Raw genomic sequence first — 12,634 nt, 5'->3', positions numbered from 1 at the left:
TGACGAAATGCATTGCTTGCATGCTCGCGTGCGGAGGCCCTGTGCAAGCTTGCCGACTTGGGCTATCGACGTCCGGAAGGATGCTTGTGCCACTGTAAGCGGCCTCCGGAGAGGCTGGCTTCATGGTGTAAAAGCAGTTGGATATTGAACGGGAGTCCGTTCTGGATATGCATCGTTGTGGCATGCGCAGATCTCTCCCTTGTCTATCGAGAGGTGCGTCTGTAGAGCCTTCCTACGCTCTGCATCGCTCCGATTGCGTGGTTCTCGAACCTCTCGTCCGAATGCGTTGAGCATCCGGGCACCATCTACAGCCCTCCTCTTAATTGATCAATCTCATCGTGAGTTCGACGCTGCAAGCCATTAGTCTCTTCATTTAGAAAGGATAAACGGTATACTTACGTAGCGAAAGTACCCGCACTGACAGGCATAGCCCTGAGTAGCGTCGGTCCAATACCTTTCCAAAAACCTCCCATACCCTCGGCCCTCCACGTCTTCGCGAAGCAGTCCCTCATAGTCTTGTATTTTTGGTTCTCGTGGAAGCCATCGCTCTGCATCTTGCTCTTCACCACATCAAAGGGATAACTAGCAATCCAGAGTGCTTCGCCGGCAAGACCGCCGTAGAAGGCGACTTTGAGGGTGCTGACATCGTCGCGCTTGATGCCGTTCCGTTTAGCATCCGCGTTCATGAGGTACTCAAAGGTGGTAAACCAGACGCCGTAAGCTTGTGCCTCACGGAGAAAGGTGACGGCTGTACCGCGGTAGAGGCCGGCTAAGACTCCCTCGTGTGCGGAAAGCTTCCGCATGCAGTCAATCGGGCCGGTGTAGAGACGGTTTGCGCCATGAGGTTGAGTTTGTAACCGGATACGAATATGTTCGATGGGACTGGAGAGGGCGGTATTCGCTATTCCGGCAAAGGCCCCGGATGCGTAGTACTGCCCGTAAGAGAGCTCGTGGGTATTCTTCTTCAGCGTGTTCTGTGTTTCGAAAGCTCGACGAGCCCAATGGAATGCGCCGAATTGAACAGAGACCTACGCAGACTGTAAGAAGAAGTCAAGTCGCGCAATTGGATTACTCACGCAAGCACCGATCCCCACTAGCGGAGTTAGAGTGCCCTTGTAGAAAGCTAGAGCCCCCTCGTTCTTGTAGATCTTGCTCGCCGCATCCAGAGCACTTGAGTAATGTTGCGTAGTCTGTAACCTGACCTTGACAATATCAAACGGTTGACCTATTCGCCATCAGCTCACGCTCGTTCACCCGACATCGGAGTCCAGCGCGTTTGCGGCGTATACAAACGAGGAGTCAAAGCCACCACGAGAGGCGAAAATGTCAAGAACAACTCGAATCCCGAAGTCCAACGAGCGAAGGAGCTCATCTAGGCGCCAGGCCATCGAAGAGATTTCAGAGGTAAACATACCTAGGAGCACCTGCGCAACACCCCCCACAGCACCCGCAAACAGATCCTTCAGCGTCCTCTTGAGTCCATGCTCCGGGAGCTCTAGCTCTTTCTCAACGCCCATCTTTCGCCCTCAATCCCCCAAATCCGCAGCTCTTCACCGCCCGTCTCTCCTTCTCTTATCAGCGCACGAGCCCAACGGCGGGGCAGCGCAGGGACAATGGACAGTGATCAATCCGCAATTGCTGGGAGCTCTGGGAATGAGTCTCGTCGAACAGTTCAGGTGTAGAGTTGAGAGAAGAATGAGAATATGGTGTAGAAGATTGAGAGCAGTTGGCAATGTTTCGAGGAACCAGTTGACGAAGCTGCAATTTCTTTGGTTGACGTGCTAGCGCCAAGCCGCACTTGCATGCCGTCATGCGGGTGATAGCCGATGCAGAGCGCTTTCCAAGCCTCTTTTTAGACATGTATTCCAGCTTAATGTATCAGAGTGTCTCTAAACGAACCATAAACTGGACTCAGGTCAAAGATCGCAGTAGGGAATATACATTACTTTACTAGCTATGTACAAGAAGCCAAAGAAACAGCCAAACCTGCGACAATCCAAGAACGACAGTAGGCATAACGATGCCAGGGATATCCAAAATACTTGTACAACGGGAGCATGCATGAACGAACAAGCATGCATCCCTTTTGAACACCCGCAATCCAATGTAAAAGCAAACTCATACTCCCTAACCCGCAGATAGAGTATCCAAAACAGGTATTGCCGAAGCAGAAAAGCTCTCCTAGAACACACATTCAACATGCAGGTCATCGACCCATGCAACCATGTCCCCTGGTCTTACAAACCTCGACTGCTGACTTCGATGTCCTTCCCGCGTTTTTGGAGGTATCTGCCGATTACCAGCACCGCAGCTTCCTCCAAAAGCTCCCTCTCGTGAACCCGTCGCCCTTCTCGTTCGCTGCGGTCGAATAAGAGGCATCCTTTTCGTTCATGGGAGGCAGGGCAGCGGTTCGAATCGGGTGCGCCGCAGCACCACCAGAAGCATGTAATTGGCGGGCCTCGACGACACGACGGACGAGCACTATGCAACGTGTCAGCCCAAGAATTTCCCAAAATGCTCTCCTCTATGTCAAATACTCACGCGCAAAAGTCTCCTCAATGTTTACCATCTCTCTCGCACTCGTCTCCATGAATCCACACCTGTGTCTCCTCGCCCACTCCAGCCCCTGCGGCGACTTAATCTGCCGCGCAGCCTGCAAATCGCACTTATTGCCAGCTACAATCTTCACCGGCGGCACGGCGCCGTTGTCTATCCGGTTTTCCTCTTCCATGTCGATCATCTCGGTGAAGTATTCCAGGCCATCGAGCGAGTGCGGGTTCGTTATGTCGTAGACGAGCAGAAAGGCATCGGATTTGAGGTTCGAGGCGGCCCATAGCCCGCGGTATTCTTCTTGTCCCGCCGTGTCGGTGAGCATGAGGAAGTAGTTTTGGCCGTCGATGGTGCGCGTTACGGAGTAGGAGTCTTCTGCGAGGGGGGTTAGTGTATGCGTTGATGTCTGAAGCCGGCGCATGGGTGGTCGCATGTCCGCAATGTTGCTCCAGAAAGCAATTGGTACAGCTCCGGTCGCATCACGAGTCGCAACCTGGGTATTCGTAATGGACGGCACACGCACCTATCGTTGGATCATACCTAGGCAACCCCAAAGTCAGCGCATCCGCTCTTACTCCTACCACACAATTGCCAAACTTGCACTTACTCATGTGTCCACTGACTCCTAACCAGCCTGAGCGTAATCGAAGACTTGCCTGTCCTACGCATCAGCGCCTCCTTCAACCCTCCAGTCAAAACACCCCCACGTACCGCATCCCCCATCGCCGCACACCGTAATCGTTATCCTATTATTCTCGTCCATGTCGCTGCCTCCTCACCCTCGTCGCGGTAACAAAAGGAAGGCAGACTCGTTCAGGTCGTGCGCGGTCGCGTTGCTCAGCTCCGTGTCCGGTAGGGTAGCGCGTGCCGATGGTCGGTATCGGAGCGCACAGCGTCGATATCGGAGAGCGATCGAAAATCTTGGTCGACGTCAGGAGGGAACGTTAGCGCAGAAGAGAGCGTGTCCGGCAAGCGGCAGATAAAACTCAAGAGGGAAAGGGAAAGGGAACGTTAGTGCAGAAACGAAAGGAAGGCGTGGTCTGTGGTAGCAGACGGGTCGTTGCGACGGGACGGGTCAACCCTTGCGCCTTTCCATCGTGCACCTCGCCGCTCGCTTGAAGAACAACTTTAATTTCGCCAATACGTGCCCTATCTGCGCCGCCCGCAGCGCCTTTATCTGAAACACATTTGACTCGAGCCCTCTTCCTACATTCGTCCACCGAGCCGATGGGCATCGATTCGCATCTTCGCCCAACCCAAATAACCTTCAAAGACGTTTCAACAACGGCAAGGCTACCTATCAACAAGCCCAAAACAGCGCCCCTTGCCCGCCCAACGCAGGGGCCAAACGGACTTCAGACGTCTGCAAGTGCCGTCGTTCACGCAAGATGATATGCGCCAAGCCCATGCTCGTCACTCCAATCGCGTGCACCTCTCCATGCCACATCGTATCATTTCGCTATTCCCTGAGCTCGCTCATATTTCCTATTAAGAAAACGTCCCCACAGGAGCATTTCTGCGTCGTAGTGTGTGGATGGCGGGAGTTGGAGTCATCAAAAAATGATATAAAAATGCGTCTAAGCATCCTAGCTAACTGCTCAACGCCTTCCGCTTTGCAATCATCGGCAATGCCTAGATATATACAATAGCTAAGAAACGCCTCTGCGCCGCAAATCCGGGGTCATTTACGCCCTTTTCTCTCACGCCCCACATAGCTAAAATTAGGTATACTGTAGATCGGGGAACATCTTCGCTGTCAAGCCTCCCATGACATTCCCCAGTACCTCATGTCCTAGTGAGATTTCGTGATTAAGTATGCTGAAAGACACGTGTAAAGTGCGCAGGAAGCCGCCTGACGTCAAAGGCAATTTGGGGTGCAGGGGAGGAGATAACAGATCCGTCGTTCTATCGTAGATCGTGACTACGGGTCTCGTTAAAGAATCTGGCGAGAAGATAGAGGGAGAGATGAAAAGGGATATGAGAAATTGCGCAGAGGGTATCGTTCGTAGAGAAGGCCAAGGACTCGGAGCTATGAGCAGATCGGGAATGAGCGCTCAAACTGAGAGGTCCATCAAGGATTCTTTCAGTCGGGCTCAATGCCTTCATCGATCTTGGGAGGTATACCATATCCTTGAGACGCCGCTGCTTCCATTCGCGCCACTTTTGCAACATGAGGATCGTGACTGGTGTTTTGTGATGGGCTCTTGCTAGGTTGCGCACGCATCGAAGGGGTCGATGACTGTTGCCCTGTCTCTGGCATGACGTTGGGGAGGATAGTTGGGTGGGTTTGAATGTGACGAGGTGAGACACTCTTCTTGCTCTTGTCGCTTGCTGAATGCTGGGACGAGGTTCTTGGGGACACACGACCTTGCTATAAGGGAAAGGTCAGCCATTACTCTAAATTGATATGATTCACGGACATGAGCAGGGAGAAGGGACAGCGGAGCTTACCTGCTTAGCCCACCGCAACCCACAAGAATTGCACAAGTCTCTGTTCCCGGACGGACCTCTTCTCCATTCCGGCGTTGTCCTCGTGTGACAGTTCGCACAATCCTTCTGCAGCTGACCCGCGCCCTTTCTCCGCTTCCTCTTCTTTTTCGCAGCCAACAGACTCTGAACTTCTTCTGCAAGATACCTGTTCCGCTTCTCCATTTGCCGTAGCTCATATTGCCAGCTTGTGCTCCTCGTTGTCTTGAGCTCATCGAATACGTTATCATCCGAGGCTAGCGTATGGTCCTGGTGCCCGATCTGAAGACCGTTTGAGCCAGCAAAGGTCGCTGCGGATTCTTCCGTCGTCGCGAATCGTGGATCGGTCGTAGTCGTACGTGGGGTTGTTGAGCCAGTGTTTCCGGACATGGATGCGTGAGCCGGCGAGGTCCCAGACTGCACTGACGGTAGGGAATGGTGCAAGTCCCCGGAATTGCGTTCTTTCTGCGTGTACATGGACGGTCGTTGAGCCGCACTGTTCCTTGAATACTTGAGCAGTCGGGTTTGTCCAAGGAGGAAAGTCGGCTTGTGCCCCTCTGTGGCGTCACCAGGATATATGGTTGTGAAAGCCTGGAGTACTTGGCCTCGTTTGTTGATCATCTCATGCTTAACTTCGCCTTTCCTTCCGGTCCTTGCAAGCTCGAGTATTCTCCCAAACTGTTGCTTTGATTCTTGTCGCATGAGGGCTTGAATGCTGGTCCCTACCATGTCTTCCGGTTGCTTATCTAGCAATGAGCGGACATTGGAAGACACGAACAAGAACATCCCGGAAGTCGACATCTTCGTCCACAGTTCGTTATCTCCAATACCACCTGACGCGCGAACGATAGCCTTGCTGAGAGTGTATACGGGCCGCTCTCGTCCGACTAGAATGATGCATTTGCGCCCTTTGCCTTGTTCTGTGTGTAAGGAACCATGGCCTTCGAACCACATGTAGCCGCTCTTCTTCCGCCTTATCCTAAACACTACGTTGACGGATGAGCCATTACCCGTCTCTTTCAGTTCCCGGGTAACGGGGACAATGTCACTAGGATGGCACACCGACGATAGAGCTGTACCAACCAGCTCGCTCGGATCGTATTCCAAAATCCTGTTACTAGATGGTGAGAGATATAGGAACAGTCCTTTCAGTGAAAGCACGTGGACAACATCGTCGGTATTTTCGAGGAGAACTTTGTCCCAGACGCGCCTCGTAATTTCGGAATCGCCAGTGGAACCGTAAGTGGCGAGTACGTTGGACACTTCATCCTTGGAGATAGTCTGACCTTGTTCGGGTTGCGGTCTATGGTCTGTGAAGACGTAGCTCGGCATGGATATGCCGCGTTGGTAATTCACGCGATAGGACCCATCTATTCACATTTAGCATCACGACGCGGGTTGTTCTTGAGTACACATACCTGGATTCTTGTTGGTCATGGACCCTGGCTGCTCCACGAGATCGACCTGGAACCCAACAAAGAACTTGATGTTTCCATTAGGTTCCCAGGATATAGGGATCATAGTCAGAAGATTCATGAATGGCTGACCACCACGACGGTAGTTGATCAAGCTAATCTGCGCTTCTTGCCTGGTTTTGATCATGTTCTTCAGGTACAGGACCGAATCGTCGTCAACGTATCTTCGCTTAATGCCGGGCTCGACCTTGCCGTCGGGAGATTGAAGGAATCGGCAGTTTCTGCCGAGAATCATGTGCTTGCTGTAACCAGTAAGTCGCTCAAAATTCTCCGAGCAGTATACGATGGGTACGTCATCCATTTCGGCATCGCAAACGACGAAAGCACATGACAAGTCTACAGAGCCGATGTCGATCTGAGGATTTGGTCTCGTTGCCACTCGCATCTACTCACAGTATCAGTCATATCCCCGAACAGCCGTCTTGATTAACGTACAAGCACGCCAAGCATATCGAAGCCAGTGGACGAATAGGCATTCTTGAACTGTGTGTTCACGTGAGGATTCGAGTGCATGGTAGAGGGAAAGCCTCCCGGAGGTGTGGTCCACGGGAACTTGATGGGGCTAAACGCTTCTGGAGCGATGTTTTGCCCTGTAGGTAGTGCTATTGGCTCCTGTGCTTTGAGTGAGGCGCTGCTCATCTGTGTCGGGACGCTATTCGACGAGGTCTGGTTTTCGCTCTTGGGGCGAGAGTTGGATCGTACACTACTCTGCTCCTGGCTGCCAGCCCGGGTAGGTACCCCCGATCGGACGTCGGGCGTCGTGCTGGAAGACGCACTTCTAAACTGATCCGGGGGCTGCATAGAGGGGCTGGGATCCGGCGGTGGTGGAGGGCTAACAAAGTCCTGGTTGACGGGAGAATCCATCATGGGGGTTGCAAACTGGGCGTTGGAGAACAGATTCATATCCGTCGGGATCATGTTCAGCGAGTCGTTCATGTCCATGGACATGGACATGGCGTTTGGGTACGGTGTTGTCATGTCCATGTCCAGCGAAGCGTTTGGGTGCAGCGGAGAGGCATAGGAAGATGCAGGGTCGGCCATATTCGAGAATGCGGGGTTTTGGTTTGGAAACTGCGTGTTTATCGCGAGGTCGCGGGGCGGGATCCTGTCGTTTTGCATGTCGGCGGTCGTTCGGGGGAAGGTGCCGCTGCGCATGACGCCGTCCATGCCAGTTCCGGCCGACAGGTCGAACCGGAAGTCGTCCATGTCGTTGCTGCCGGGGTCGCCAAAGTTCATCATGGACAAGCGCCTCGAGTCTGGGCTGCCCATGGCCATCTGTGCACCGCCGTACACGGGCATGCTCCGCCTCCTGCTTGCTTTTTCATTCTGGGAGACGATATCGTCGAGCGACTGGCCGTCGACCAGGTCGAAAGCGCTGATGCCATCGGCGGACAGGTCCATCATGCTATGCCCATTGTTCGCGGGCTGAAAGGGCCGCTGCGGGTAGGGGTACCCGTTCATGGCGAGTGGAGGCGTCCTGAGAGGCCTCGGCACAACTCAGGGAAAAGTCTGGACGATGGAGGCAGGCATCTGCTGGCCGGCATGGAGAGTCGCAGCGCCCAAGGGCGTGGGCGGGAACGAGACGGTATCGAGGGCGGGCTTGGAGAGCAGTCGGTGTGTTGCGGCGGCGGGGGGACAAGGAGGAGCAACAGCTAGCATAAAAGGCGGCGGAACGAATTCGCCTGCAGCTCAATCCAGCTAGGCCGGCGAGTGGCAACAGTCTGTTCAGGTGCGCGCGGCTAGCTGGGGGGATGCGGGAGGAGGAGGAGGAGGTTCCTCAAGAACCAAGAGGAGCGGGCGGGCGTGGAAAATGGACTAAGGGCCACTCGCCCAGGCTGGCGGCTCGCGGTCCGCGAGAAAAGGAAAACTCGCAAGCAGCAGCGCGTCAAGGCAGAGGGCAGAAGGCAGCGAGAGGAGCTGTTCGAACGGCGCAGGTGGGGCGCGGCTAGGCGAATGCCATGCCATTGTGCATTTGTCCGTCCAGCAAATTCGATCCGACACCAAAACGGCTTGCTTGCCGGGTTGAAGCGTGACGCAGGGAAACAGGGACCACGCCATGGGCCGCGGGATTATCTCAGCCTCATGCAGCAAACGATGTTGACGTTGCTTAGACGACCCTGTCTGGTTCCCGGATCACGGCAGTGTGGCAGGCTGGGACGGAGCCTCTCACATCGAGCGCAAACCAGCGGGCATAATCCCCTTCGTACCGTGGGCACTCGCACCTGCGTGCTTGGCGGCGCGTTCCGTGCCAAGGCCCGCGCCGACTTTTCGTGAGCGCCTCTCCTCCAGCAGCATCGAGGAATACACCACCGCCATGATTATACGGCACCTTGTTGCGCGCAATGGTAGCATCTATCCCCTTGGACTCTAGATACCCAGCTAATGGCTCCCCCAGGCCCTCGAGCCGCCGCGCGCATGTCCGTCCAGTGCCCCAGGCGCTTTCTATCAGCCGCGGTCGACTCGATCGAAGCATCCGCCGACAACAGCTTAAAGCAGCTCCAATCTCTCGAGGCCCAGCTCAATTCCCAGTCTGCCCAGCCAATACCCTCCGCCAACCCCGAAACGCATGTGACGTCCCCTTCAGCACTATCAAACTCCGTCGCAGAGCAGTACTACATATACAAGCAGCAGCGTGAGCGAGACCGTTGAGCCCCGATGGAGCTCTTTTGACACACCACAGAAAAGCAGATTGGGAAGCTAGGCTCAGACATCACCCCCCACTACCAGCCACACACGCTCCTGAACAATCCCCCTTCGCCTGCCGACGTCACCCTCGAGCTCCTCCTTGCGTCTGAAGCCCACCAAGGCCATGCCACCTCGCTCTGGAACCCCGCAAACGCCCGCTACATCCACGGCATAAGACAAGGCATCCACATAATTTCTCTCGAGGTCACCGCCGCCCATCTGCGACGTGCTGCCAAGGTGGTTCAGGAGGTGTCAAGAAGAGGTGGCATGGTGCTGTTCGTTGGGACGCGCGATGGGCAAGACAGGGCTGTTGTACGAGCGGCGCAGCTGGCGAAGGGATACCACCTGTTTGAGCGTTGGATACCCGGCTCCATCACGAACGGACAGCAGATCCTCGGCCGGTGCCGGACAAAAGTCGTGAACGAGAAAGATGAAGAGATCCCTGGGTTTGAAGAACAGCTATATGAAAGGCCGGTGCTGAAGCCTGACCTAGTCGTCTGCCTCAACCCACTGGAGAACTACGTCCTGCTGCACGAGTGCGCCCTGAACAACATTCCCACTATTGGTGTCATTGACACGAATGCCGATCCTACATGGGTTACATATCCTATCCCTGCGAACGATGACAGGCATGGTTCCCCTCCACAATATCAAAGGAACTTTCCAAGCTAACTTTGGCAGTCTCCGTTGCATCCAAGTCATTGCCGGCGTCCTAGGCCGCGCCGGTGAAGCAGGCCAGAAGCAACGTCTCGCCGCCGCAGAAAGAGGCGAGATCACTTATCGCCCGGCCAAGAACCTCCACATGCCCGAGGAACAAGAAGCAGCAGAGAAGACACCCCTCGAAGTCCAGCAGCAAATCGCTAAGAATCTCGAAGAAGACGAGAGTCTGGAGGACGCAGACGAGATGGGAGAAAAACTCGACGAAGCGAAGAACCGCGAACGCAGTGGGAGAAGCATCAAGAAAATTGACTGAAGCGGTGTATATAAGTAAAGACTAGGATGTAAATGTATGTACAATACCATATTGGAGCATTGCAGCAGTCGCCGATTCTGCATTGCTGCGCTGCCAAATCCGCGCACGCTCGTCTCCTAGTTCATCTCTTCGTCAGCAAGTCACTCGGTTTTTCTCAGTGCCCGTCCCCACAAGTGATCTTCACCATCTGCCCCACACCCCCGATCGCCCTTCATCCCACAAAATGCTTACAGTACCACGCGATGCCACGGTCCATACGTAAAGCTACCATGCTCGTTTCTTCTCCCGACCGTCGTCGGCTCTCGAGACGCACGGCCCACGCCCCGAACGGACATTTTCCCTGCATTTCTTATTCATCGGGCAGGTACTGTGGTATAAACAGGGGCCTTATGACCTGTGCGTGTGGAGATTCCCCCAGCTTATGCAATCAACGATCATACATACATATATCGAGATCTAAGAAGTGGGCTGGCGGAAATACGACGAGCGCGGGTCAGCCAGCTTACAAAGCGCGGAATAGCTGTTGAGCGCAGCGTCTATGGTGAACCCCTACCCAGCTCGTGGTTGCATCTGAACAGAAGGGCACGTGATGGAATAGACTAAGAATTACTCGAGGCGCTCTCTAAGCCAAAGGTCGAGCGCTTCACTTCTAGATGAGTAGTAACCGATATGAATATCTTCCCGTCCGCTCTCGGGACTCATGTGCAAACCCGCTCTGCCAAAAATGCCGTTTCCTCATTATCATACCCCGTTCCCATGTACGCATGCATAGCCACGCTTAATCGAGATCATCCTCGCTCGTCTGCGGCACTCTGGCCGTCTCCTGCTGAGCCGCCGCCGGAGGGGCAAGATCCTTCTTCGCCTTGGGGTAAAAATTCAGCAAGCCGCCCTCCTCAATCATGCCTATCCTGTCGTACAGGGATCGTGCTCTGAGGTAAGGATCTAGCTTCCAATAATTCTGCCTCAGCTCTTCAGCAATAGTATCCCGTTCTTTTCTCCTTTCCTCCAGGCCCTCCGTCACCCCGGCCCCGTTGACCCACTCCAAAATCGTGGTCTCGTATCTCTTCACCATCTCTATCCTCTCGCTTTGCAGTGCCTCTCTTGGCTCTTCTTCTGCCATCTTCGCGTTCTCTCCTGCGATCGGTTCCACGTATGAGTACTCCCACTTCTCGTCTCCGCCGAGCTCAGCCGGTATCTGCGAGCGCGGCACGAACTTCTCGAGCTCGTCGACGTTCCTGGCGAAGTGGACTTTTCCGGCGACCACGGGGTCTAGCCAGCCGCGGATGATGTTCCAGATAGCGTTGAATATCCAGGGTGCTTTATACACGAGGACTGTGCCGAGGGACTCTGGGTAGTTTGCTTCAAAGCATTTTATCATGAACTTTACTGGCGAATAGTCCATGTTCGCCATTGAGAAGTCCGTCATGTCGAAGACGATGGTCTGGGAAGAATTGATCAGCGGGTGTACTTCACAGACCACAGCATTACGGAAGACTTACCGCGGTGTCGACAGGTGGCCTTAGCAGCATCCTAGCCGTCTCGATCGTGTAAACCGTGAATCTTTCAAGACTGGCTTCGGTCTGCTCGCCCGCCCTATGTAACCGCGCGCGGACAACGCACATTGGCCTGCCTTCGCCGTCAAGCCCATGAAGGTAGCTCTTTCCCATTCTTAACTGCGCCAGGAAATCTTCCCCCTCTTTCTTCGCTTTAGCGTCCCCACTCTTGCTATCTTGCAGAGCTGCTTCTTCGCCCTTCTTCACGATATCGTCATCGACATGCATTTGCTCCAACCGCCAGTGCATGGTCGATATCATCATCACCAGCGCCTTGTCCACGTCCCATTTCCGTGCGCGCAAGAAACGGAGGAGAAGCCCGTCCGGATGGTCATGCTTGACCATGGTCCAAAACGCCTGTCGCAGATCCTCAGGTGCGGTATTTGCTATCGCGGCCCTGAAGTCCTTCGTCTGGCCGTGCTTGTCGTCTTCGTCCGCTATCGACAACGAGCTGATATCTGAGGGCGTCGGTGTTGCAGTCCCAGACGTAGTAGTTGATTCAGAATCAGTACCTTTGTCACCCTTCTTCCGCCTGAAAACGTGAAGACGGCTTTTCTTCTCTTTCTTGCCGTCCTTTTCCGATATTTCGCTTGCCGCAATGGAAGATGGCGTTTCGGTGCCATTAATCTCGACCATAGGGGGCTCATATGTCCCGAATATTCTCATTGTCATTGCCCACATTTCGCGCAACTTCACTTCTTGTTCGGGTGTGAGCGTGCCGGGCCGCCCGGCGGGCATGTTCGGAGGCATGACGAGGTAGGAATCTGTAAAATCCGAGTAATTGAACGTCGCGCGTTTCTCAATATCCTCTTCTGGGGTGTTTGTGACGAGAGGAAAGAGTAGCGCGCTGCCAACCGCAATGCCCAAAATGACTACAGCCGCGAATAGTCCTGACCCGCTCTTCTTATGGAACGGCGCTGCACTGTTAGGCG

General features: G+C 54.4%; 5 protein-coding genes across 5 annotated transcripts; 1 reads left to right on the top strand and 4 right to left on the bottom strand.

Moving 5' to 3' along the window:
* Nucleotides 1-319: 319 nt before the first annotated feature.
* Nucleotides 320-1,517, bottom strand: BU26DRAFT_529599 (mitochondrial carrier; the record flags this gene model as incomplete). Its single annotated transcript, XM_033830908.1, has 4 exons — nucleotides 320-350; nucleotides 400-1,028; nucleotides 1,077-1,225; nucleotides 1,415-1,517. 4 exons carry the CDS (start codon nucleotides 1,515-1,517, stop codon nucleotides 320-322), a joined length of 912 nt encoding a protein of 303 aa, XP_033687567.1.
* Nucleotides 1,518-1,922: 405 nt separating this feature from the next.
* BU26DRAFT_517159 (ras-domain-containing protein) lies at nucleotides 1,923-3,539 on the bottom strand. Its single transcript, XM_033828507.1, has 5 exons — nucleotides 3,262-3,539; nucleotides 3,158-3,206; nucleotides 3,074-3,090; nucleotides 2,542-2,925; nucleotides 1,923-2,481 (listed from the first exon to the last, which is right to left on the bottom strand). Exons 1-5 carry the CDS (start codon nucleotides 3,311-3,313, stop codon nucleotides 2,297-2,299), a joined length of 687 nt encoding a protein of 228 aa, XP_033687566.1. The 5' UTR covers nucleotides 3,314-3,539; the 3' UTR covers nucleotides 1,923-2,296.
* An 877-nt stretch (nucleotides 3,540-4,416) lies between these two features.
* On the bottom strand, nucleotides 4,417-8,275 carry BU26DRAFT_258746 (white collar). Its single transcript, XM_033821237.1, has 4 exons — nucleotides 6,927-8,275; nucleotides 6,435-6,876; nucleotides 5,002-6,386; nucleotides 4,417-4,921 (listed from the first exon to the last, which is right to left on the bottom strand). Exons 1-4 carry the CDS (start codon nucleotides 7,950-7,952, stop codon nucleotides 4,634-4,636), a joined length of 3,141 nt encoding a protein of 1,046 aa, XP_033687565.1. The 5' UTR covers nucleotides 7,953-8,275; the 3' UTR covers nucleotides 4,417-4,633.
* Nucleotides 8,276-8,449: 174 nt separating this feature from the next.
* Nucleotides 8,450-10,276, top strand: BU26DRAFT_549123 (ribosomal protein S2; the record flags this gene model as incomplete). Its single annotated transcript, XM_033831981.1, has 5 exons — nucleotides 8,450-8,465; nucleotides 8,603-8,836; nucleotides 8,887-9,123; nucleotides 9,172-9,805; nucleotides 9,858-10,276. 5 exons carry the CDS (start codon nucleotides 8,450-8,452, stop codon nucleotides 10,147-10,149), a joined length of 1,413 nt encoding a protein of 470 aa, XP_033687564.1. The 3' UTR covers nucleotides 10,150-10,276.
* A 651-nt stretch (nucleotides 10,277-10,927) lies between these two features.
* On the bottom strand, nucleotides 10,928-12,452 carry BU26DRAFT_529595 (CRAL/TRIO domain-containing protein; the record flags this gene model as incomplete). The annotated part of the gene is made up of 2 exons (XM_033830907.1): nucleotides 10,928-11,590; nucleotides 11,649-12,452. The coding sequence occupies 2 exons, from the start codon at nucleotides 12,450-12,452 to the stop codon at nucleotides 10,928-10,930; spliced, it is 1,467 nt and encodes a 488-aa protein (XP_033687563.1).
* Between the last annotated feature and the right edge of the window lie 182 nt (nucleotides 12,453-12,634).

The sequence above is a fragment of the Trematosphaeria pertusa genome (genome assembly GCF_010094035.1).
Source record: "Trematosphaeria pertusa strain CBS 122368 unplaced genomic scaffold BU26scaffold_4, whole genome shotgun sequence".
Taxonomy (NCBI): domain Eukaryota; kingdom Fungi; phylum Ascomycota; class Dothideomycetes; order Pleosporales; family Trematosphaeriaceae; genus Trematosphaeria; species Trematosphaeria pertusa.
The sequence above is the reverse complement of the archived record's forward strand: the minus strand, read 5'-3'. Positions and strand labels throughout refer to the sequence as shown.

What these genes read in the sequence shown, in the direction of transcription:
- BU26DRAFT_258746 (XM_033821237.1), bottom strand. Translation starts at nt 7,952, where the DNA reads ATGAACGGGTACCCCTACCCGCAGCGGCCCTTTCAGCCCGCGAACAAT. An exon ending in CATGACCAACAAGAATCCAG is followed by an intron (nt 6,387 to 6,434) that starts GTATGTGTACTC and finishes AAATGTGAATAG; the next exon opens with ATGGGTCCTATCGCGTGAAT. An exon ending in GGTTGCGGTGGGCTAAGCAG is followed by an intron (nt 4,922 to 5,001) that starts GTAAGCTCCGCT and finishes TTTCCCTTATAG; the next exon opens with CAAGGTCGTGTGTCCCCAAG.
- BU26DRAFT_517159 (XM_033828507.1), bottom strand. Translation starts at nt 3,313, where the DNA reads ATGGACGAGAATAATAGGATAACGATTACGGTGTGCGGCGATGGGGGA. An exon ending in GTGCGGCGATGGGGGATGCG is followed by an intron (nt 3,207 to 3,261) that starts GTACGTGGGGGT and finishes TGCGTAGGACAG; the next exon opens with GCAAGTCTTCGATTACGCTC. An exon ending in CATTGAGGAGACTTTTGCGC is followed by an intron (nt 2,482 to 2,541) that starts GTGAGTATTTGA and finishes CACGTTGCATAG; the next exon opens with TGCTCGTCCGTCGTGTCGTC.